The 25230-nt window shown below is 42.6% G+C and overlaps 1 protein-coding gene and 1 pseudogene across 4 annotated transcripts; one reads left to right on the top strand and one right to left on the bottom strand.

Moving 5' to 3' along the window:
• Positions 1 to 2231, bottom strand: part of LOC122899096 — a 10982-nt pseudogene extending 8751 nt beyond the window's left edge.
• RNF19B (ring finger protein 19B) lies at positions 2151 to 25230 on the top strand. Of its 4 annotated transcripts, XM_044237727.1 has the most exons (10): positions 2155 to 2864; positions 12665 to 12870; positions 14045 to 14189; positions 16119 to 16281; positions 16725 to 16839; positions 17878 to 18018; positions 18979 to 19186; positions 21876 to 22007; positions 22796 to 23297; positions 24565 to 25230. In XM_044237727.1, exons 1-9 carry the CDS (start codon positions 2230 to 2232, stop codon positions 23256 to 23258), a joined length of 2208 nt encoding a protein of 735 aa, XP_044093662.1. In that variant the 5' UTR covers positions 2155 to 2229; the 3' UTR covers positions 23259 to 23297; positions 24565 to 25230. The 4 variants fall into 4 exon arrangements, with proteins under 4 accessions (XP_044093665.1, XP_044093662.1, XP_044093663.1 ...); XM_044237730.1 differs by lacking the exon at positions 24565 to 25230 and having other exon boundaries at positions 2151 to 2864; positions 14048 to 14189; positions 22746 to 22829; XM_044237728.1 differs by lacking the exon at positions 24565 to 25230 and having other exon boundaries at positions 2156 to 2864; positions 14048 to 14189; positions 22796 to 23616.

Here is a 25230-nt window from a genome sequence, read left to right as displayed (position 1 = left end):
GGAAAAGCCTGGATCTCTAAGTTACCCTGTGGAGTAGAGGATATGTATCTTGGAAAGTGCCTTGAACCCATATCCAGTTTTGCTTGAGTGAGGGACAAATAGACTATTGTTATGTTAAGCCATTGAGCTATTTGGGTTGTTTGTTACTTCAAAAAAGCCTAGCCTATTCTGACCAATATACAGAAATTAATTGTTTTAGCCATCAAGTATCAAACCTCCCTATTTGAGGAGAAACATTACCCCTCCTATGGTTTTGCCAAATCCAGTGGTCACTTCTCTATTCTTTCCTGATTTCTCAGCAGCCTTTGTCACAATTGACCACTCCCCCTGGAAACATGTTATCTTGCCATCTGTGATATCACACCTGCCTGGTGTTTCTTCTCTCACAGCCCCTGCTTCTCAGTTTCCCTTGCTGCCTCCTCTTTCACTGATTTACCTCAAAAGTTTGAAGTTTCTCAGGGCTTATTCCTGGGGAACTTTCTTGTGGTTTTACATGCCACCCATGAGAAAGACATCTGGTACCTTCCAGTATCCACTCTACCACTCTCTATTAATCACAGAGCCCCTATTTTTAGCTGGGTACTTTGTGTCTAATTAAAAGACTACATTTCTCAGTATAGCCATGGGACTATCCCTTGGCCAATGAGATGTAAGCAAAAATGTGTTGGACTTCCAAGGCCCTCTCTTAAAAAAAAGAGGGTGCACTTTTCCCCCTTTCTCCTCCCTGCTTCCAAAGGTGGAACATAATGAGGTGACCTGAAGATTGGAAACCAAGTGCTGAGTGTACCAGAGCAGCCCTGGACTTCCTACCTCCTTTTTTGGTGAAGAGAGAAATAAATCCCTGGGTGCCTGGATGGCTCAGTCAGTTAAGCATCTGCCTTCGGCTGGGGTCATGATCCCAGGGTCCTGGGATTGAGCTCCACATCCACTCCCCTTGCTTGTGCTCGCTCTTTCTTTTTGTCAAATAAAATCAAGAAAGATAAAGAAAGAAAGAGAGAGGGAGAGAGAAAGAGGAAGGGAGGGAGGGAGGGAAAAAGGAGGGAGGGGAAAGAAGAAAAGAAAGAAATTTCTATTTTAAGGGTTTTTTTCTATAGTTTTGTGCAACTGAACCCAACCCTAAGGGACCATTCCTGTTGCTGTTGTGTAGTCGCATGTTTGCTCCCATCAGGAAGCCTGCCTATAGCACAAGGAAGACACTTCCAGGGGGAAAAAGCGCTAGGCCTCCTTTCACAAATTGTAAATAACCTAGCCGACAGGAGGATAGAGTAGGAGATGGGCCTGGCAATACGGTTTATTAGTTCAGAGAAAGCACCGAATGCTAGATTAAGGAATTCTGTAAATCCCTTGCTGATAGAGGACCCTGTCTGTCTTATCTAGTAATGCTTTCATTTTGTAGAACTTTTTTTTCTTTTTTCTTTCTTTTTTTTTTTTTTTTACATTTTATTTATTTATTTGACACAGAGAGAGAGATCACAAGTAGGCAGAGCAGCAGGCAGAGACAGAGGAGAAGCAGGCTCCCTGCTGAGCAGAGAGCTAGATGCGGGGCTGGATCCCAGGACCCTGAGATCATGACCACAGCCGAACGCAAAGGCTTTAACCCACTGAGCCACCCAGGTGCCCCCACTTTGTAGATGCTTAATGACCCTATTCTTTATTAACTAATGCTGTTAATTTAAATAACAAGAAGTGTTGGAAAGTGGACCAGTTGGGAATCACCATGTGATCTATCCTTGCCTTTGTTTTACAGATGAAGTAACCTCGGCATCATTTACTGTAAGGAGCAATCAGCCTGTCCACGAGGAAAGGCAAACCGAAATCTCCACCCTGGGGATGAAGACCGTCAGGGTGACGGAACTCCAAGAGGACGCCAACAAAAGCAGTTGGGTTGGTGCCTGCTCAAGATGGCTCCTCTGAAACCCCATGACCGGGAGGAGGCGGAGCTCCGCCCCAGCACGCCCGGCCCCACTCCTCTCGGCCCCGCCCAACACCGCCCCCTTCCGCGCGGCGGGGTGGGGGGCGGTGCGGGTTGTGAGGTGTCTCAGCGAAGCGCCTGCGCAGTGGGCAGCGGCGCGCGGGGCGGAGGCTTTATAACCACTTCGACGGGGCTGCTCGGTTTCTATCTCGGGGAGGGCGGCTGAGGCGGCGGCGGTCGCGGCGCCGGTTGAGGGGGCGCTGAGGCGGGAGCTGTGGCGGCGCTGGGCGCCCCTCGCTCCTCGGCCTTTGGGGGCCATGGGCTCTGAGAAAGACTCCGAATCGCCGCGCTCTACATCTCTACACGCGGCCGCGCCCGACCCCAAGTGCCGCAGCGGCGGCCGGCGCCGGCGCCTCACCTTCCACAGTGTCTTCTCCGCCTCGGCCCGCGGCCGCCGCGCCCGAGCCAAGCCGCAGGCCGAGCCGCCGCCCCCGGCCGCGCCGCCGCCGCCGCCCGCCCCGGTCCCGGTCGCGGCCCAGGCCCCGCCGCCCGAGGCGCTGCCCACCGAGCCGGCCGCCGAGGCGGAGGCGGAGGCCGCGGCGGAGGCCGGGCCCGGGTTCGAGGATGAGGAGGCGGCGGAGGGCGGCGGCCCGGGCCCGGAGGAGGTGGAGTGCCCGCTTTGCCTGGTGCGGCTGCCGCCCGAGCGGGCCCCGCGCCTCCTCAGCTGTCCGCACCGCTCGTGCCGGGACTGCCTCCGCCACTACCTGCGCCTGGAGATCAGCGAGAGCCGGGTGCCCATCAGCTGCCCCGAGTGCAGCGAGCGACTCAACCCGCACGACATCCGCCTGCTGCTCGCCGACCCGCCGCTCATGCACAAGTACGAGGAGTTCATGCTGCGCCGCTACCTGGCCTCAGACCCTGACTGCCGCTGGTGCCCGGCCCCCGACTGCGGGTGAGCGCGGGGGCGTGGCCGGCGGGGCAGGGGCTGCGACGGAGGGGACCCGGGTCGGGGGACCGACCCCCATCCCGCGGGTGGCCGACCCGGGGAAGCGGTCCTCGGGGCAGCGTGTGCGTGTGTGTGTCCCAGCACTGAGGGAGAGGTGAGGGCTGAACTGCGGGAGGGAGGAGAAGGCGGCAGCTGCGGCGGGTTGGTAAGCGGTCACAGTCCGCAAGGCCAGAGGAGCGGGGGAAGGCACCCGCCACCCGCCCTGCCCCTGGGCTTGAGGTGGGGGCTGAGCCTTGAGTGAGGGGAAAGGAGCTGTCCATCTCATCAGGAGGCAGGGAGAGGCTTTTAGATGGGGTGCACGCCCCTCTGTCCAGAGGTAGGGGCCGTGTCTTAATGGGGGCGGGGAGGGGATTAACTGGCAAAGGAAGAGATGAGAATATTCTGAGGGGCTCACAGCATTCGGAGGGGTGTGTCCCTTTGGCCAGCGGCAGACTTCAGCAGCATTGCCGGAGAAGGTGTGTTCTTCCTGACCACAGCTGCTGAAAGTTGGGATGGAGGTGATGGAAATATCACTAGGGGGAAAGGACAGCTCACTGGCAGCTCTGGGGCACCCTGGCCATTGTGTGCCTTCTGTGCCAAGCTGTTGGGAGGCCCCATGTGGTTCTTACACTGCTGCCTTGGTCAGGGTGAGGAGTGGACGGACCCTTTCTTTGTCCAGAGAAGCAATGGGGCACTGAGAAGAAGGATGCCCAGACGCTGACACGGTAGGAGAAAATGTGTTCCCTAGCCCCTCTGATCTTGAGTTCTTGACAACAGTCTTTTTAAGGCACTATGTATCCCGAATTTTTAAGGCCAGTGAGAGAGACTATGCATTATGTGCAGAGACAGAATACCACCAGATTTTACTATCTAAAGTACTCAGTGGAGACCACTCTCCCACCACTTAAAAAAAATTGTTACTGTCAGTACATCCCATGAATGGCTGCATGCCGCAGGGAAGAGCTTATCTGAGTGACTGGAAGTTCGGGGGTGGGAGGGAGGGACTGTGCCACTTACCAGTTCTATGACCTTGGGCAGATCATTTTATTCTTGTGTGTTATGTTTTGGGGACAGAAAGATGCTAGGGACTCCTTGCAGTGTGTGAGTGTAATGCCAGTAAAAAAGCTGCATGGGCCTATGCTTCAAAGGAGTTAAGGGCTTTTAATTGTAGCCTATACCAAGCCTGTTTTAAGATTTCCATGATGCTACTATTTGTCCCTTTCAAAAGAAGCTGTTTTAAGAGTGTCTAGGAGAGTAAGAGAATTAACTTCTGTCTTCTACTCTGCCAGACTTGTTTAGAGATGGGTGTGTTATTTAACCTCCCTGAGATGGGGTTTCTAAATTACTTTGAAGTGTTGTGGTCAAAGGTATGGTGTTTGTCTAGGGTAGATCACTTTCACTTTCAATTAATAAGTGTTGGAAACAACCTTGTAGGTTCTTACATCTGGTGGCCTGGTGATCTCACTGGCCTTAGGAGGCTAATGTATATGATAGGTTTTACAGATACCATTGGTCTATTTTCTGAACCAAAGGAATATTTACTTAAAACACGGATATGGTTAATTTTGGAATAGTATATTAACTCCTTTTTGAGATGTCTTTCCTTGAATTTTGGCTGAGAAATGTGGCATTGCTGATTATCTTTCTGGAAAAGCTCCCTTTTTGTTTTTATTTCTCTAAAGTCAATGACTGTCTGCTCACAACAATAAAAACGGACAGGAATTAATTTATCATCTTTGTGGTGACAACGTAAACCATTACTAAAAGTTAATGAAGAATTAAGGCCATTTCTTATTGTAGCCAAGTATTGGCTTAGTATCATCTAGAGGGTTTTTTTAATTAGTTAAAAGCATGATACAAATTTTATATATCTTTTAATGTGTTATCTGTGGGTTTAAAGAAGGTGCAGTCTGTGGAAAGAAAGCAAGCTGGCATCCAAGTATCCATGTACCAGGAGTACATAATTTAACTTAATCCTTACAACATTGTAAGATAGATTTGATTTCGTTTTACAGATGAGAAAATTGAAATTGAAATACATTGAGTGACTGTTCAGGGTCATATAGCTAGTGGGTGGTGGAACCAGGCTTGAAACACTGGTCTTAACTCCAACCAAGGCCAATAGTCTTTACTCTCAACCTTTTCTTTTTAAAAAGCATGCACTTGTTGGCATTATTGGTGATACTGCTGTTTATATCATTTTGTCAAATGCGGCCTAAGGACAACTTTAAGAGAGCCATGGATCGGAAATCTAGTTTCTTTTCTGATACTTTTTGCATCACAGCCTCTTATCTAGTTTATTTTTCTTATCTGAAATAGGCCTAATCCTTTCCTGACTTGAGAAGCTTAATGTTTGCAAAGTGTTTTTGAGGTCTGCATTTGGAGGTGTTAGGTAAATCAGGAGTAACTCTAAAATTCTGTCACTTTCCAAACAGGTATCTGAGTTCCCTAGGGAATGGCCAATGATCTTGCCACCTCTCTTTAATGCTGGGAGAAAAACAGCTTGTTTTGTTTTGTTTTAGTCAAACTGTCCTATTCTTGTGTGTAAATGTGTAAAAAATCATGGATGAGCAGTAAGTGTAATCCCTAGTTATCTCTTCTTCTTGTACCTGACCATCTTTTCTTTACTCGCAGATGAAGTACAGCCAATTTATCAAGAACTCCCTTCGTTCTGTGTGTATGTGTATATATTTGGCAGGGTGGGGCTCACTGCTCAGTGGGGAGTCTTCTTCTCCCTCTGCCCCTACCTGTGTTCATGCTCCCTCTCCCTCTCTCTTTCTCTCAAATAAATAAAATATTTTAAAAAAAGAAGAAGGGAGTGCCTGGGTGGCTCAGTGGGTTAAAGCCTTTGCCTTCGGCTCAGGTCATGATCCCAGGGTCCTGGGATGGAGCCTGGCATTGGACTCTCTGCTCAGTGGGGAGCCAGCTTCTCCCCTCCCCTCTCTGTACCTGCCTCGCTGCCTACTTGTAATGTTGGTCTGTCAAATAAATAAATAAATAAAATCTTTAAAAAAATAAAATAAAATAAAAAATTTTAAAAAAGAAGAAGTATTTGGCAGGGTGAAAGGGGGCATGTAAGTGGTCTCACAGAGTTCTGGCCATTAGTTTCACTGTGATTATGATAATGAGAACACTATATATTAAAAGATTATTTGTTTACAAAATACTTATAAGCAGGGTCTTGAATTTTTTTCCCCATACTTGAATATGATCTTATTTTATTCATAAATAAGAGAACCAATTTCAATGGGGCAACATTTACATTACTGTTTATTAAGTACAATATTACCAAGTATATATATGTATATATTTTTTAAATATTTTATTTATTTATTTAACAGAGAGAGACACAGAGAGAGAGAGAACACAAGCAGGGGGAGTGAGAGAGGGAGAAGTAGGCTTCCTGCTGAGCAGGGAGCTGGATGGCAGGGCTCAATCTCAGAACCCTGGGATAGTGACCTGAGCCAAAGGCAGCCACGTAATGACTGAGCCACCCAGGCGCCCGTTACCAAATATATTTAAAATGTACTTTCAAATGAGATAAAATTAACTCAAAATACAAATAACTGATATTTTTGTAGTTCTTTGTAATCTTCAGACTGTAAGGTCATTCAGGAATAATTTTAGTTTCATACAGGTGGATGTTGGTGGTAAACCCATTTTATAAAGGAGAAACCAGTTCGGAGAAGTTACAGTGTGGGCTTCAATGTCTCACAGCTAATAAATAGTGCGGTTGATACCCCTTAGAGTCTCTGCTTAAGTATGAGTCTTCTCAGAAACCCCCACAACATATAAATATATAATGTTTTCCTCTTTTTTTTTTTAAGACTTTTTTTTTTAAAGATTTTATTGATTTATTTGACAGAGATCACAAGTAGGCAGAGAGGCAGGCAGAGAGAGAGAGGAGGAAGCAGGTTTCCTGCTAAGCAGAGAGCCCGAAGCGGGGCTCGATCCCAGGATCCTGGGATCATGATCTGAGCCGAAGGCAGAGGCTTTAACCCGCTGAGCCAGCCAGGCGGCCCTATAATGTTTTCCTTTTAAGTACCCTCTTACCAATCTTTAAACACTTTCAGAATCTCTATGAGGGATGAGCAAAGGAGGCAACAGAAAATTTCTTGGTGTGCAGGGGCAGATCTTTTGTGCAGATGAAATAGGAGATAAAACTGTCTTGACCTCAATTCTTTGTGCAAGTCCACCACTCCAGCCTCTCTTTGCTGGCACTTTCTCCTACAGTACCCCCTCCTACCTGACCCAAACAGGTAGTATCAGCTTTTGGCCTTCCTGGACAACTGGACTGGACTGTCCCGTGAACAGAAGCTTCAGTTCATCTCTAGCACACTTATGAGGGAACAGCTCCTTGAGCAAGATAAATTTCTCAGTCAGTGAAAAAGGAGGTTATTTTCCCCCTCTGAAGCCTTCCTACATCCTCTTTCTCTCTCTCTCTCTCTCTCTTTCTTTCTCTCTGGTATGACATTTTAAAAATTGAGATATATGTGATCTAGACATCTCTTAATTTAGCTCTGTACCTTCTATTTCACAACTCTTCACTCTATCCCCGTCCCTGCACCTGCCCATCTGCATTCCAGCTCCATATAATTTCCCATATTTGCTAGTGTATCATTCTAAAGTGGAACGTTTTATATCACTCCCCTGCTTCAAACTGTTCATACCTGCCTATAAAATGACTTCATATGTCTTTAAGAACTGATTATTCATATGATCTACCCTTATAATTTAAACCCCTTTACAGTCTCCTACCATCTCCTACCATCTTTTTTTGTCTGATTTTTTTTTTCCACTTACATCGATATTTTCCAATGTATATTTTGGTAATCCTGGAAAGGAAAACATCTTGTGATCAAATAAGCTTGGGAAGTACTGGATTGAACAAAATTTATTTCTGAGCTTTTTAGATGCTTTAAACATGCTAATATACAGTATAGTAAATTTTGGTAATGCTAATAAACAGTGTAATTCTTCAAATCTTCCAAACTTAAATCATTAGGAAACATGTTTTTGTTTTTCCTGTGGCATCTTACACTGACACTTTCCCTGACTATTTACAGTTTTCTAAACTCCTTTAACAGTCAGTCTGTACAGTTACACTGGCTTCTGTTAGTGTCTTTATTTAACAGTGAATCTTGTGCTCTGAATAGATTGAGAGTTCCTTTAGCCTAGGTTATCCATATTCCAACTTTTTCTACAATCCTTTTTTTTAAAGATTATTTATTTATTTATTCATTTGACAGAGAGAGCGCTATAGGCAGAACAGGCAGAGCAAGAAGCAGGCTCCCTGCTGAGCAAGGAGCCCCATGTGGGACTCGATCCCATGACCCTGGGATCATGACCCAAGCCGAAGGCAGATGCTTAACCAACTGAGTCACCAGGCATCCCTTTTTCTACAGTTCTGTGAACAAAATTTTTCAATTAGATCCCAGAAGAATGGGATAGTTGAATTTTGATGAGGTAGATAAAGAAAATGAACAGCACATTTTTTGAAAGAGAAACAGATAATGAGGGTGGTGGGCAAGAAGAGGACAGACAGATGATCATTCAGTAGACACTTTTGAGAATTAAGTAGTGATGAACCTTAAGTGAATATTGGGTATTACAAAAAGGACTTAGACATGGTCCTCTTGACAGGGGGTTTGGCCTATTAGAAGAGATTAAATAGATATAGATAACAGATTATAAATGCAGTATAATACATATTAAAGAAAACACAAATGCTCTTAGAGGGTAGTTAAAAGATTTTACATGATGGTGTCAAGAAAGATTTCACAGTGGAGGTAATATTTGATCTGGGCCTTGAAGAATGTAAGTAGGAATTCATACCAGGCAAACAATGATGCAAGTAGAGAAAAAAAGCATCTTAATCCAGAGTGTTTTGAGCAAGTGCAGTTGCAGTTGTACTTGCAGTTGCATAGAGGTATAAAAATATAGTAGTAAGTCTAGAATCTAGTTTGGATCCATCTCTCGATACACAATATGGAGAGCATGATCTGGAAAGTAGCTAGAGATCAATCTGAAAAGGTAGACTGGACTCCAGTTGATAGACTTATCTAAACCATGAAAAGAAGTTTAGGTTTGAAGGACTTTTTTTTCTTTTTTGTTGAAGGATTTTAAGTAAAAGAGTTACGTAATGATAGATAACCTTCTGAAGTTGGAAGTTGGATTGGAGTGGGGAATAAGGAGACCAGATATTAGTCTCTTGCATTTGTCGTATTTCTACTACCCTTATACGTGCTCGGGGTCCATTTGTAAATGAAGTTATGTGGCTGAGAGCTAGAAAGTTCAAACATTGCTTAGGAACACATTTGTAACTACTAGGGTCCATGAAAGCATAATCAAATTCATAATGGATTTTTTTTTTTCTCCAGGGCTGAAGTTAGTTAATGCTGTGGTCTAGCCTGTCACATATTAAGATATTTCTGAATACTTAGGAAATTAACAGAATTAATAAATTTATATAAACTTAAGGGGAAGGAAAATGATACATCGGGTTTTTTTTTTTAGCAGCATGTAATTTCCATCTCCTATTTAGCTGCCTCTTCTTTCTCCCTGCTTATTTAGCTTCTAATTAGCAAACCTGAATGCTTGGTTAAGCTAAGAGCAGGGTAGGAGAGAGACTCCAGGGTAGGTCAGGGAAAAGAAGGAACAAGATTGTCAAGGCAGTTTTGGTCTCAAGGATGAATTTTTTTCAACTACCTGGGGAAGAGTACCCCATTCAGAATTTAGGAGTTTGCTCCTAAAATTTTAGAAAAAATTTGAGGTGTAAGTTATAGTCCCTGGCACATAGTAAACCAGTGGATACATTAGTAAGATTTAAAGATTGCTTTAGGGTAGGCCCAGGAGAAGAGTTAGAATGGCCTGGGGAAAATAAAAAAGCTAATAGATAGAATCTCTATCATTCATTTGAACATGAATCAGTATGCTAGACTCTGAAGATTAAAACATGGGTGGTACTTTTCCTTGAATCTAGTCTGGTTGGGGAAGCACACATATAGACAGATAATTACAGTATAATGTGATAAGTAGTATAAAGTAATTGTACATAAGACATAAAGTAAGCAACAAGCTACCTGGAGAGGTTAAGTGGATTTTATAGGGAAGATGACATTTGAGCTGGTTCTTAAATGGGTAAGTATTTGCCAGGGCAAGAAGAAAGGAAGAAGCATTCTAGGTAGAAGGAGTAGATTATGTAAAGGCCAAAAGTAGGATTAAAATGTTCTGTGTTTTTATACCATAAAAACAGATCTTTCAGGGAAAGATCTCAAATGCAGTTTTGAATATGGTTACACTTGAAGGTGGCAAACACCTATGCCTCCATTTTTGGGATAGAGGTTAAGGCTTGGAGATTTAAATTAGCTCAGTGTCATGCAGTATGAGTCAGGAGCAAGGAGCCCAGACCAGGTGCCCAAAAACAGGAATGCCAAGTCTCAGTGCCCTGAGTAATTCTGCCATGGTAATAGATCGTTGCAGGTTCATGAGTATTTGGGATTATTTTACTTGCTTGGAATCAAATTCCACACCCAAAAGTGACATTATCAATCTTGTCAAGTGTTCTTTAAAAAAAAAAAAAAACTGTTAATAAATATTTACTTCCACCAGATGAGGTAGGAATAGATCAGGAAATGTTTAAGGCTTCCTGTCTATGTAATTTGTATCATCAGCAATTGACTTAAGTAAGGTACTGAGATCATCCAGTACCTTTCCCATTTAACACAAAATAGCAAGCAGGTCACTTTCTTTAGGAGAAACATTGTTTATCTGTAGTAGCTATTTTGCAGCTAGGTTGGGTAAATTTGCTCAGAACTCCTACAGGATATGAATCATTTGCATTCGTACATTGACCTATTCTCACTTTGCTCTTTCTGAGAAGAGTTTTAGTACAGACTGTATTATATAACATAAATGATATGTCATCGATATTTTCAGTGTCATTCTCCAATCAATTTGCAGAATCTATAATAAACCTGAGAAATTGTGTTGCTGTTATGAATACCTAATATACATGCAAATAAACAAACAGTAGAATAAATTCAAGAATATGTTTTTAGCCTTTTTTTATAAGTTGCTTGAGGTCTTTAGCTATTGGAGGAGAAAGTGGAATAGGGGACAGAAAAGCCCAATGGCAACACCCAAGCGTACAATCACTGACCTGTTTAAAAATTATTTGAACTTGGGACACCTGGGTGGCTCAGTCAGTTGGGCCACTGCCGTCAGCTAAGGTCATGATCCCAGAATCCTGAGATTGGGTCCTGCCTCGGGCTCCTTGCTCGGTGGGTAGCCTGCTTCTCTCTCTGCCTCTGCCTGCCACTCTGCCTGCTTGTGCTCTCTCTCTCTCTCCCTGACAAATAAATAAATAAATATTTTTTAAAAAAAGATTTAAAAAATTTGTTTGAACTTTTCACAGCTGGTATTTTCCCTTATTTGTTTCTTTAAATTACTTTTAATTTTTTTTAATCTTCAGTGTTTACTTGATAGGATAATCTGAACACTTAGTTGACATATTTAGAACTAGTCAGAAGGGCTAGTTGTTTGTAAATATATTGGATTTTTTGTGAGAGAGTAATTCTTGGAAAATTAGTGTGAATTTGGATGTTGGCGCAGATGGATTCTGAGTTGCAAATCTTTACTAAGAATATGTGTCAGCGGCACCTGGGTGGCTCAGTGGGTTAAAGCCTCTGGCTTCGGCTCAGGTCATGATCCCAGAGTCCTGGGATCCAGTCCCACCTGGGGCTCTCTGCTCAGCGGGAAGCCTGCTTCTCAGTCACTCTCTGCCTGCCTCTCTGCCTACTTGTGATCTCTGTCTGTTAAATAAATAAATAAAATCTTTAAAAAAAAAAAAAAGAATATGTGTCAGGAGAGAAAAGAAAGGGGAGGGAAATAATAGCCTTATCATGTATTAATTAGTAAGGTGGGTGAGTGGTATTCTTGGATTCTGGAGCCTGTCAAGGAAGTAAATATTTCAAGGTATAGATTTGAGCTAAAAAAGGGGGGAAAACTGAAAGATAAAATTCTTCAGTGGGAGAATTGATCATGAATCCATCTGTGGCTATTGTCTCGGGCTGTGTGTGCTCAGACCAGCTTCACTGTGGAACTTAAAAATGAAAAAGTAGGGACGCCTGGGTGGCTCAGTTGGTTGGACGACTGCCTTCGGCTCAGGGCGTGATCCTGGAGTCCCGGGATCGAGTCCCACATCAGGCTCCCAGCTCCATGGGGAGTCTGCTTTGCTCTCTGACCTTCTCCTCGCTCATGCTCTCTCTCACTGTCTCTCTCTCTCAAATAAATAAATAAATAAAATCTTTGAAAAAAAAAATGAAAAAGTATACTTCAGTTTCGCATACTTTTGTTTTACAAATCTTCTGTCCTTTAGTGTAACCAAATTCTAATCTCTCTAAATGTAGCAAACCATCAAAAAGCTATAGTTTTGTACCCTGCTACTTGTGAAACTTGCTGTGGTAAACTCCTTTTAAAGTAGCTTAAACTGTGACTGAATACATGCTAGATTCTGGCTAAATCCAGTATTTTACCCTATTTTTCAGAAGGTAAATGATTTGTTTTTAGAATCTCAAGGAGAAATTTACTTTCTCACAAAGAATATGTTTTACAGTTTGTTAGGCATGATTATGTGTGGTTATGTTATGTGTTATATGTGTACTCTTTTCTCTCTATCATGTGTAGTGGTAAGGAGTGATGAATAATGTCTGTCTTGTTCCGATCATTCTTACCTTACTGGTATCTCTTCCTTTTTCCTTACCCAGTTATGCTGTTATTGCCTATGGCTGTGCCAGTTGCCCAAAGCTGACCTGTGAGAGGGAAGGCTGCCAGACAGAGTTCTGCTACCACTGCAAGCAAATATGGCATCCAAATCAGACATGCGATATGGCCCGTCAGCAGAGGGCACAGACTTTGCGAGTACGGACCAAGCACACTTCAGGTCTCAGTTACGGGCAAGAATCTGGACCAGGTATTAGTTGGCATTGTCTCATTTTTCTCTTTATTTGATATTTCATAATGTGAGCCTAAAGCTGGGAGAGATTATTTTACTCAAGTATTTCCTGGGATCAGAGAGCAAAATTACTTGGTAATACATTCAGTATTACATTTGATATGTAGCTTCTCTCTAACAACTGTAGGTTTTCCAATCTATAAATTGATAAAATTGGAATGCAACAAAATTGAATTCTGTAGTTTCTATCTTTTTAATAATATGTCTCCTGTTGGAGAGTAATTAGGTCCTTTTGTGAAGGATTTTTTCAAAACTTTCATTGTGAGCAGAAAAACAATTAGTATTAAACCTCTACTGTTATCCTCCTAGCTTTAAGTGCATCACTGCTTTTGGAAGTAGGGTACAGATTTAAGGAAAGGAAATGATATTAGTATGGATTAATGATTAACCTTAAAAGGAGGAACCTTGGCAGGTCAGAGTAAACCCATTTAAAAATGTCAGTGGGTTTATTGCCTTTTATAAATGTATTTTATTTCACTGATGTCATTTGGGAGAGACTGGTAGGAAAGATTTTACCATTCACTTTTTCCTGGCACAGCATAATCTCCTAAATTGTCATTTTAATAGGATAGTTCCTAGCTTGCTGTGAAAATTACTAGGTGTGTGCTACATAGCATACCCAATTATTTTTAGGTTTTGAATTTGAAAGTATCATGGGAGGGGTCTGTGGGTTCTGTTAACAGCACATCACAGTGTTACCTGCTGAGCCTAAGAAATTAATTTCTGAGCCAAACTTTTTCAAAACTTAAAGCCAATTCCAAGCTGCAGACTGTTCTTCCTGCAGAACTCTGCTTTGAGTTCTGCCAGCCTATTGGCTAGTGGAATTCCATTTTTCTTAGAACCATCTTTGTCTCTAGGGAAGTCTTCTTGTTCAGAGTGTGGCTTAAGTGCTGTATAAGATGCCAGTTTTGGGGATAGGCAGCTCAGTGTGAGACAAGGATCCGTTTTATGAAAATTCCTGAGGTATAGACATAGCCAGCCTCCTAGTGAAGTGGGTTGCACAATTTGGAATTCTCAGCCAAGAGTTCTTCACTGTCTTCTCAATTTCTGTATATATATATTCCTAGGAATAATAAATCAAATTAGGTTTAACTGGGGGTATTTTTCTGCCCAATCTTCCTTCCCCCCTTAGCAGATGACATCAAGCCATGCCCACGATGCAGTGCTTACATTATCAAGATGAATGATGGAAGCTGTAATCATATGACCTGTGCAGTGTGTGGCTGTGAATTCTGTTGGCTTTGTATGAAAGAGATCTCAGACTTGCATTACCTCAGGTGAGATGGGAAATGTGTCCATTGCTTTATCATCTTGTTCTTTTAATGATTTGGGGAAAAGGATGTCAAAAGGACACAGTTGTCTGTCCTCTCATTACAGTATAAGGAAGCTGTAAAAAGTTCTTCTGAAGCACTCCTGTGACCACGTTTTTCTTCAGTTCTAGCAACTTCCAGGGACTATTTTTATTACCTTCCAGATAGAGTTCAGTTTCCCGAGCATGGCTTTGCCACATTCTGGCCCTAATGTCCTTTTCTAGCTTTTTCCATGTGTTTTTATACATGCTATATTCCAGTAACCTGGGCTTGCTATTTCCTCTGGCTATCTTTCTTGTTCATGTTCTTCCATTTGCCCAGAATGCTTTCTGATCACATCACCCTCCCAGCAACCCCCTTTTATCTCAACCTGTTCAGTTCTTATTTACCCTTCAGGGGCCACTTAAATGCCATTTCATCTATGATGTCTTCCCCAGCTTTTTCTGCCTCATTCTTCTGTATTGGCATTCCTTAAATGTTTCATTATAAACATCACTACTTTTACTTCATATACATGTCTAATTTTGCTAAACTGTGTAAGTTTATTAAGGTCAGAGTTACCTTTTACAGTTCCTTGCATGTAATGACTTTACAAATAATTCAGAGTGAATATTAAAATATTGTCCTGAAGGAGTTAATATTTACAAACAACATTCATTGTGTAGATGAAACATTTTCATTTCCAATATAGCAAACAGTGAGTTACTTACACTGTACTGATTACTGGGGACACAGGTGTGTAAGACATGATCCTTTCTTTCAAAATTGCTTATCCTATCTAGTAGAGAACACAGGACAAAGGGAGTGAGCAAAAATGGTTGAACACAGAAGGATGGAGTATAAAAGTAGCTAAACTCAAAGAGAATGAAACTGACATAAAGGGTATGACAAAGTGTTTTTATATATTTCCCCAGGAACATGGTTTACACTATCTATTGGATATGGATAGGACACAAGCCAAGAAAACTATTCAGATCTGTTCATTAGCTGCAGGGCATAGCACTTTTGAATGAGATGTCAAGTGTGTAGGTTGTGCAGGATCCCAAGTAGTATATGTATCAGTCAAGGAAGCTGCATCAGGGATGCCTGGGTGGCTCCAGTCTTTAAGCTTCTGCCTTCAGCTCAGGTCATGATCTTAGGGTCTTGGGATTGAGCCCCGTATTGGGTTCCCTGATCAGCAGGAAGCCTGCTTCTTCCTCTCCCACTCCCCCTGCCTGTGTTCGCTCTCTCGCTGTGTCTCTATCAAATAAATACAATTTTTATTTTATTTTTTTTTAAGGTTTTATTTATTTATCAGAGAGAGAGAGGGGGAGAGAGTGAGCACAGGCAGACAGAATGGCAGGCAGAGGCAGAGGGAGAAGCAAAAAAAATTTTAAGCAAAAAAATTTTAAAGATTTTTTAAAAAAATTATTTGGCAGAGAGAGAGGGATCACAAGTAGGCAGAGAGGCAGGCAGAGAGAGAGAGGGAGGGGGAACAGACTCCCCACTGAGCAGAGAGCCCGATGCGGGACTCAATCCCAGGACCCTGAGATCATGACCTGAGCTGAAGGCGGAGGCTTAACCCACTGAGCCACCCGGGCTCCCCTCAAATAAATAAAATTTTTTAAAAAGCTGCATCACTGTTGGGTTAGGGAGGACAGAGTTCAGTAGCAGAGAAAGGAAAAGAAGTTTCAAGCCCGGAAGCCTAGCTTTACAAACAAAAAGTGAAGGGCCCAAAGCTCTAATAATCAGACCTTGTCTTTTTCTCCCTTTCATGTAATATATTCATTTTCTATAACCTCTGGTAACTGTTAATCATTCTTATTGGAAAAGAAGGCTTTTGCTCTTATCAAGCCCTCTGGTGACAACAGCTGCATTTATAATATCGATACTAACTTGAGCACGTGTCCTTTGCAGCCCCTCTGGATGCACATTCTGGGGCAAGAAGCCATGGAGCCGTAAGAAGAAAATTCTTTGGCAGCTGGGAACACTGATTGGTGCTCCAGTGGGGATTTCCCTCATTGCTGGCATTGCCATTCCTGCCATGGTCATCGGCATTCCTGTTTATGTTGGCAGGAAGGTAAGACATGCTGAGTTCTGTGGGTGTTCTATCCCCAGGTTTGTTGGTAAAGTTTTGAAGGAAATAGGGAGGAGTTTATATTTCAGAGCTTCCTGAAAACCAGCTGGTTCTTAGATAAAAATAACCTTAATTTCGTAAATGGATTTTCATAAACCCAAGAGATCTAAAAGTTCTTATTATCATCCTAGGCCTGGTTTGTCTCAGTGACTTAAAGGTGAAGTACTTTCCTCACAACCCTGAGTTACTTTGTCTCTCCTTGGATTAACTTTTTCTGTATTAGTTTATGTCACCCTGGTCTGAGTTAGGTTAAAATTTGAGAAAGATAGCCTCTTGGTGGGTAGGGGATGTATTTTAATATAGTTAGAATATTCACTTCTCTTTTTTACTCTGGCAAAAAATTGATACCCTAACCTGCTGACCTGGATTTTCTTTCTTATTCTTAGATTCACAGCAGGTACGAGGGAAGGAAAACATCCAAACATAAGAGGAATTTGGCTATCACAGGAGGAGTGACTTTGTCTGTCATTGCATCCCCAGTTATTGCGGCAGTTAGTGTGGGTAAGCTAGCCCGCAACGAGACTCTTCTCCTTCCTGCCCTCTCTCCCACCACACCCCCTACCTACCCAGCTTTCTGACTATAGCAGTTTAGCCACCTGGCCAGATGTATCACCTTGGAGGCTCCTACATTTTATGCCAAACCCACCTTGAAGGCTAACTCTTTTAGGCACTATTATTAGGATTATCAGCCACACTAAAATGTCAGAGTTTGGGGTCTTTCAGTCCTAAATTAGTGCTTAGAACTCTCTGGCTCAGAGAAAATGCTAAATTAAAGAATATTACTTTAAGGCCTAGTTTTCACCTTTTATCTTCCTTCCCTATTTGTTGGGGAACCCATAAAATAAAATTACTTTTATTTTGATTTGCTTAATGCCTCACAGTATTTTGGAAGGCATGAGGGTTTGTTTTAGAATAAGAATATTACAACTAACATTTATTAAGGCTCTCCATGTACCAGGAGCAGTTCTGAATGTTTTGCATGTATTAATTCATTTAATCCTCATAGCAGTATGGTTGTAATAGAAAGGTGCTATAATTTGCTCAAGGTCACTTAGCTGGTACTTGAATCAAGGCAATCTGACTTCAGAGCCTGTGTTCTTAACAGCTAAGTCATTCTGCCTCCACAGCAGTAAGATTTTGGAATTAACATTCTGGGGGGATCCTAAACCCCAGGAATCACTTACTTAATGTTTGAGTATTGATTGATTCTTGGATTAGCATGTCCGTAGTAAGTAGAAGAGGGAAAATGAGAGCAGCGTATACTCACTGTGCTGAGCACTGTACATACCTTCTCTTTTGATCATTGACAATCCTGGGAAGATACATGAGATTATACAGCTAGTGAGTTGGAACCAGGATTCTAATCCAGGCCTTTTCTAATTCCCAAGTCCAGTCATCATTCTGTTAGACCCAGCTCCTCTTTAGGATAGCCATCTTCTGTCTGTCTTTGGCCCTTTATAAAGTGGTTTGTCTGTGCTCAGGCTGGGAAGGAGAATTTAGGGCAGTGACCTGCTGACTTGTTTTCTTCTCCTCCCCCAGGTATTGGCGTCCCCATTATGCTGGCTTATGTCTATGGGGTTGTGCCCATTTCCCTCTGTCGTGGAGGTGGCTGTGGAGTTAGCACAGCAAACGGAAAGGGGGTGAAAATTGAGTTTGATGAAGATGATGGTCCAATCACAGGTAAAGGGAGGTTTTTAATTTCCCTTTGAATTTATGGGGCAGAAAATTCAGTAGATTTCAGCACATTTTACAGCGAGATTGTCATTGGATTACTTTGGATAATGAGCTTTGTAGGGGGTAAAGTATTTTTAGCTTTTCATTTCTTTGTTCCAGAGTTATTAGGTTAATTCCTCTGGTACTTGGCTCTGTGTGGCAGGTACAAACTAGTAGGATTCCAAGTAACTCCAAGTATGCTGGTAACAGTGGTGATTATAATAAAGTCTTATATCTGTACAGTACTTTATAATTTTCAGAGGACTTTACACAGTTATTATCTCACCTGGTTTTTACAATAGCTCTCTGAATAGGGAGGGCAGGGGCTATTATTATCCCCATTTAATAGGAACTTCTTTAAGCTTTTGTCTCAACATCTGTTAAATGGGTTTAAGAGCTTCTGCAGAGCTGGAACTGGAGCAAGTCTTCCAGCTTCTTTTTCTGTTCCCGTGACTTCCACTTTGATGTTTGCACTTTACCATCTTAACTAAGCTAGGGCACCCAGAGTCCCACAGGTTTTTGAAGCACCCTACTAGAATCAACACCTAATATGACCTAAACATGTTTTGAAATCTTCATGTTTGATTAGATGGCATCTACGGTAAAATGGACAGAATAGTGGACTTGGAATCAAAAGTGTAGATTCGTGGGACCAGGCATGACTTGGACATGTCATTTAGTTCTAAGCTTTTGTTTTCTCCTCTAAAATTAGGACTGTTACTGTGTAGTTATTGGGAAGACTAAATATTAACAATATGTTAAAACACCTGATATGTGGTAGCTGCATATGGTAGCTGTTCATTAAATGAGTAAATGAGTATTTTTCTGCATGAATATTCTCCACTCTGAAGAATCATTACAGGAAAATAATAGACTCTATTTTGATGTTGTCTTATCTTGAATTGAAATGTTTGGTTCCATCCCCAGTGGCTGACGCCTGGCGAGCCCTCAAGAATCCCAGCATTGGGGAAAGCAGCATTGAAGGCCTGACTAGTGTACTGAGCACCAGCGGAAGCCCTACAGATGGACTTAGTGTTATGCAGGGTCCATACAGCGAGACAGCCAGCTTTGCGGCCCTCTCAGGGGGCACTCTGAGTGGAGGCATTCTTTCCAGTGGCAAGGGAAAATATAGCAGGTAAGCAAAGAGATAATTTCTGACAGAACCAGTCGGAATAATAAGAAATAACATACCTGTATTGAGCCATTTCTCTGTGCTAGGCACATCTCCTATATCATCTCATTTTGATGTAGTCATCAGTGGTTTGTTTTTTTTGTTGTTGTTGTGTTTTTTGTTTTTAATTTTATAATGAGAAAATAGGCTCAAAACCTACACAACCTTCACTGTTCTTTCCACACTGCACCACAGTGGGTCCGTATAAAGAGCAACCCTGACTTCAGGTCTTCCCTCTGCTGCGTTAGGTTGCCTGCTTCGGGAAGAGAAAGCATGCATTTTTGTAGAATTCCCAAGGCTGTGCTGCCCATTAGGTTTGTCATTGACTTTCAATTGAATAGCGTTTATACTGTATCTTGTTGGCTAATTAGTGCTGTGATCCTTATTACCTTCTTATTCTTATTCCCATTTGATAGATAAGGAAAATCAATTCTATGAATTTGTGTTGAGAAACTGTTTTAAGTTTTTGTTTTTGTTTCTTTTTAAAGATTTTATTTATTTATTTGACAGAGATTACAAGTAGGCAAGAGAGGCAGACAGGGAGAGAGAGGAGGAAGCAGGTTGTCCACGGAGCAGAGAGCACAATGTGGGCCTCGATCCCAGGACCCTGAGATCATGACCTGAGCTGAAAGCAGAGGCTTTAACACACTGAGCCACCCAGGTGCCCCGGAGAAACTGTTAAGTTTTATGATTAAAAATGTTACAACTTGCTCAGTCATTTTACCAGTTAGATAAACCAGAATATATTCAGAGGAGTATAACATGTGTTATATGAGAAGCAGTTAGTTGAATAAAGAGAGACCTGCAGGTAGTACAAAAGGAGGTTGGGAAGTAGGAGAAATTGTTGCCTTCAGATATCTGAAGGACTTTGAACAGAGAGAAAGGCTTCTGACTCATGCCAAGAGGTAGATTAAGACAACTTGGCAGAAACTAGAGGGAAACTTAATTTTGTTTCATTATAGAGAGTAAAAGAAATCTATATAAAAGTCCCAAAAGGGTTGGATTACTTTAGAAGATACTGAGCTGCCTATCCTTGGAAGTGTTTAAAGTAAGACCAGATGGCCATTTGGCTATTAGAAGGAGTCAAGCAACAGATGACAGATGGACTGGATCCCACAACTGAGTGCCTGTCAGTCACCTGGGAGCCTCTTAAAAATAGATTTCATGGTCTTATCCCAGAATTAAAAATTTGAATCTCCTGAAGTAGGACCTCTAGGGATCTGTGTTTTGAAAAGGTTCCCCAGGTGATTCTGGCAGAGTCATTGCACAGGCTAGCATCAGGGAAGCACTTAAGCGATGGTGTTTGTGAAAGCTTCTTCCAATTCTGAGATTCTGTGGAAGAGCTAAAACTAGAACCCAGGTCTCTGATTCAACACACTGTGCATTGATTGCACTGCCTCACTTCTGGGGCCGTGGCACATTCTTGAAGGGTGTCTTGAGGCTGGAGTTGCAGAGTGAAAGTGCAGGCTGTAGGACAGGGGTCGCCCGAATGTGCAGCTGAAGGCTGCTGCTGACCTGTCTGTGTCTCCTAACTCTGGTCATCTCTTGTTAGGGGATCCCACCCCCACATGCCAGAGAATTCACTGCTGGGCTTTCTTAAAACCATCACCCTTGTAAATAAGCAGACAGACGTAATTGGAGACTGACTTGCTGAGACTGCAGCTTAGCCAGTCCAGCCGTTCCAGTTCTGTGAAAGCCTTTTAAAGGAAGTAGATGAGTCAGATGGGTTTGACTATGAAACCTATTAAGAGGAAATACTTAGGTGTGCAGCAAACTGGTGTTAGAACCAAAGAGGGAAATAGTTACGGGTTCTCAGCTTCCACACACTGTTGGGAAAGTTTGCTGCTATTGTGGAAGGTGGGATCCTCTATGTCCTTTAATCTTGTAGCCTGGGGGTAATTTGATTGCTAAGTGTTTTGAGTTCCTGTATGCAAGACACAGAGGGTAAAGTGTGAATGAGATGTGGTCTCTCCTTTTTTTGGAGCTCACAGATGATTGAGAGGGAGATGTAGAAATTGATTTAATAAATAGGTAGATGCTGTGGGAGCATTTAACAGGAAATGACTGGTTTGCTGGGAGAGTGAGGGGGATGATACTTCTTTGTCGTTAAGGACTGAATAGGAGTTTGTCACACAGAGAAAAGAAACCTCCACAGAGAGGGAATAGCATGTGCAAAGTCATGGAGGTAAACAACATATATAGGTGTGTAAGGAAAGAAAGAATTCAGAGTGATTATGATTTGAGACCTGTAGTGAGAGATGGAACTGGAGAGAAAGCTTGGAGGCAGATCAGGAAGCCAGGAGAGGACTGTTGGCAGTAGAGAGCCAAGAGAGGACTATTAGAGTGATAGGGGCTTTGTCCACATTGGCACTAATCTAGAAGGTGTTGGAGTTGGACTTCTCTGCTGGAGAGAGAACCCAAATGCAGTTTTCCAGGCAGGAGATGTTCAGCGCCTAAAGTTAAGTAGCAGCAATGGGGATAGAAAGGAGGGGACGATTTTAGTAGCTATTCAAGAGAGAAACCGTGTGGGTATCTATTTGAGCTATTTGGCAATTAGAGAAGATCAGATCCACTCAATAGATGCGAGCCAGGAAGCAGACTGTCTCGGAATACCCAGGTCTCGTATTAACTTGAACGTCCCCTCTTTACACAGGTTAGAAGTCCAAGCCGATGTCCAAAAGGAAATTTTCCCCAAAGACACAGCCAGTCTTGGTGCAATTAGTGACAACGCAAGTACTCGTGCTATGGCCGGTTCCATAATCAGTTCCTACAACCCACAGGACAGGTATGTGCACAGTCAGAGATGCCCAGGAGAGGTTACAGTTTGTGGTCGGGTCCTAGGCCTTCAGAAGCTCAATGCCTCATGTTAGAGCTGTGTGTACCATCAGATGGGATATATAGTGTGTACCCCAAGTTCCCTGTCAGGTTCTTGTATAGGAGTGTTTGGGATCTCTTGATTGATTCTTCTTGTTAGCACTTGATTTTTAGATGTTTCTTTCTTCCTTTTCTTCCCTCCCCCCCATTTTTTGGATCTTTTTTGGCTATTGTATAATTATTCTCATGAAACTTGAGCTAGGTTGCTGTTTAGTAATGTCTGTGGGTCAGTGGCTTTTGCTCTCACGTCACCCTTTGCCTGATGTGACTCCTGTCACCTAGTTCTCTTCATTTTTGAGAAGCTGTGTAACTGATAGGGTGTGATTGCAACTCCCTCCTGGAGAGGTTCTGGTTTCTTCTAATTGTGACACAGTAGTAAAACACTACGAATCTTCTTTCTCTTTTGTATTTTGAGTAAGATAGTGTGAGGATCCAACCCTTAGTTGAATTTTGAAAGCTCTTTTTTGGTTGTGTAAAGACATTGGCAGAGGTGTGTGTGTTCTTAATCATCAAAAGGAGTCTAGTTCTTCTTCATCTTATTTGAGAGTTAGGTTAACTTTTTATTTTTGCTAAAAGTGAACTTTAGTTTACAGTTTACCTATGTTTTGGACTTCCTAATCCTGAACCCACAAACTGCTTGTACCCACAGGTATAGCATGACCCATACATGACTCAGCAAAGTGGATTTTGTCTCCACAGAGACTGCAACAATATGGAAATCCAAGTGGACATTGAAGCCAAACCAAGCCACTATCAGCTGGTGAGTGGAAGCAGCACGGAGGACTCGCTCCATGTTCACGCTCAGATGGCAGAGAATGAAGAAGAAGGTAGTGGTCGTGGTGGCAGTGGCAGCAATGAAGAGGATCCCTCCTGCAAACACCAAAACTGTGAACAGAAAGACTGTGTGGCCAGCAAAGTTTGGGACATCAGCCTGGCCCAGCCCGAGAGCATCCGCAGTGACCTGGAGAGCTCTGATACGCAGTCAGACGATGTGCCAGACATCACCTCAGATGAGTGTGGCTCCCCTCGTTCCCATACGGCAGCCTGCCCCTCAACTCCCAGAGCCCAAGGTGCACCGAGCCCAAGTGCCCATATGAACCTCTCTGCCCCAGCCGAGGGGAAGACTGTCTTGAAGCCAGAAGGTGCAGAAGCCAGAGTATGAAGTGGAATGAATGCTCCTGTTCTGAGAAGCACACTTGTTGTAACTGCATCTTTTGGAATCTTTTTTTTGGGGAGGCGGGGATTTATGTATTTTATTTCAAAGATTCTCTGGTCACAGGTTTTCCCCAGGGAAATTCTGAGAAATTTGCAATTCCTTACCAGAAAAAAAATGGAGATTTTGCCCTTAGTCTTACCCCCCACCCTCTCCCTCCTGTTTTTAGTTTTAATTTATTGGTTAAACTGATGGTGGCAATCCGTGAGGTGTGTCAAAGAGTGTACAGATGTATGTGTGTATATTGTATGTATGCTAACATATTACTGAAGGACACATTTTAATAAAGATTTCTGTCTTAATTCAACTCAATCTCATTTTCCTTGGCTTGGATAGTCCTCCAGAGCCAAGTATTTGAATAGACCACTTACGTTTTTAACAGTCTCTAGACCAGAGTTTTCTCAGTCCCAGGAAAGGATTATATTCTAATTAGACTGCAGTGGAGTCCTTTATGAACCCACGGCTCCTAGGCTGCCAGGAAGCAAAGGTAGCTTGTTTTGGACTGGGCTCTCAGACTAAAGAATTAGCTGAGTCAGCCATATGGAGAAACCGTAGATTCCAATGAACCTTGTTTGCCCTCTAGAGGCAGCTGTGTAGTTTTGCTGTTAAAGCTTTATTCTCCTCATTGTAGTCCCTGGTAGAAATGTGCTTCATTGGGGGGAAAGGAGGCGGCTGTTCCAGTGGCTCTTCAGAGAGATCCTAGGGAATGGTGCAGGGTTACAAGTTGGGGACAGAGTATTCTTACTTGCATAATCACCAAGCAATAACCCAGGTGTTTGTTATATTCCTCGGTACGCATTCCCTGTTCCAAAAATCTTTCTCCGTTTTGCCAATGTAGTTTAAGTAAGGGCCTAAGGAATCTGACTGAAATTTGTAATGAAAGGAGAAAGGAGACATGCCATCAGAATCTCAACCTTTAATTTTATCTGTTCTTATAAATTCATCAGAATTGAGCTAAGTTAGTACTACTTGGGATTTTGGCTCTGTCTAGAATAATGACCTTAGCAAGAAAGCTCATACATAGCGTAGCAGAAAAACTAAAAGATTCATGAAACCTGATGTAAGATTCTAAATCTGGCAGTAATTTTGTGACTGTGAATCAATATCTCTCTCCTGCCCCTGATTTCCCTCTCTTAAACAATATTTAAGGAGCTTCCAATGCCAGACTTCTCTAGCACCTTAGCCCTGGGCCCAGAGGAAGAGTTGCAAACATCCTTTCCCTGAGGACCAGATGGCTCTCTGTTTCCTTTCACAGATGCACCTGCTCCTTGTCTTGCTGACCTGTGCTTTACCACAATGAGGAGGATGAGTCTGGACAACAACTTGGAAGATCCTTGTCTCTTGGGCACTGCAGCTAGACTGAGCACATTTCCCTGCACATGGAACAGGAGATGCTCTTAGTGGACTTCGGGTCTGTGGAAGAAAATGCCCTAATGTCCTTGTGTGAAAAAGGGAACCTGTTGGAGAAAAGGGCAGTCAGTCTGAAAATCCCTGAAATGTAAATAACTCAAGATTACAATTCTCTTGAAGGCTCACCGGAATAGCAGTTAACTTGGATAAAAGCAAAGAAGTCTTTTGGAGGGACAAGAGTTGGCAGCCAAACCTGTGTTGTTATCTCGGCTCCACTTCTTCCCATTGTGAGACTCACTTCTGATCGGCTTTCACTTAGCCAACATGGGGAAAACAATCCTTAACTATGGCGTTGTAAAGTGACATGGTGTACTGAAATGCTTTTGGTGAAGACCCGTTGTTTTTTTCCTCCTGCAGGAATAAGAAGAAATAAGGGAGATTATGGGTGTCATCTAAGAAAAGCCCAGAACTCTAGACCAGAGGCTATGAAAAACTAAGCTTATTCTTTTTTTTTTTTTTTAAAGAATTTATTTATTTATTTGACAGAGAGAGATCACAAGTGGGCAGAGAG

The sequence above is a fragment of the Neovison vison genome, chromosome 2 (assembly GCF_020171115.1).
Source record: "Neovison vison isolate M4711 chromosome 2, ASM_NN_V1, whole genome shotgun sequence".
NCBI lineage: Eukaryota > Metazoa > Chordata > Mammalia > Carnivora > Mustelidae > Neogale > Neogale vison.
The sequence above is the reverse complement of the archived record's forward strand: the minus strand, read 5'-3'. Positions and strand labels throughout refer to the sequence as shown.

What these genes read in the sequence shown, in the direction of transcription:
- RNF19B (XM_044237727.1), top strand. Translation starts at nt 2,230, where the DNA reads ATGGGCTCTGAGAAAGACTCCGAATCGCCGCGCTCTACATCTCTACAC. An exon ending in TCAGACTTGCATTACCTCAG is followed by an intron (nt 14,190 to 16,118) that starts GTGAGATGGGAA and finishes TGTCCTTTGCAG; the next exon opens with CCCCTCTGGATGCACATTCT. An exon ending in AGATGATGGTCCAATCACAG is followed by an intron (nt 18,019 to 18,978) that starts GTAAAGGGAGGT and finishes TTCCATCCCCAG; the next exon opens with TGGCTGACGCCTGGCGAGCC.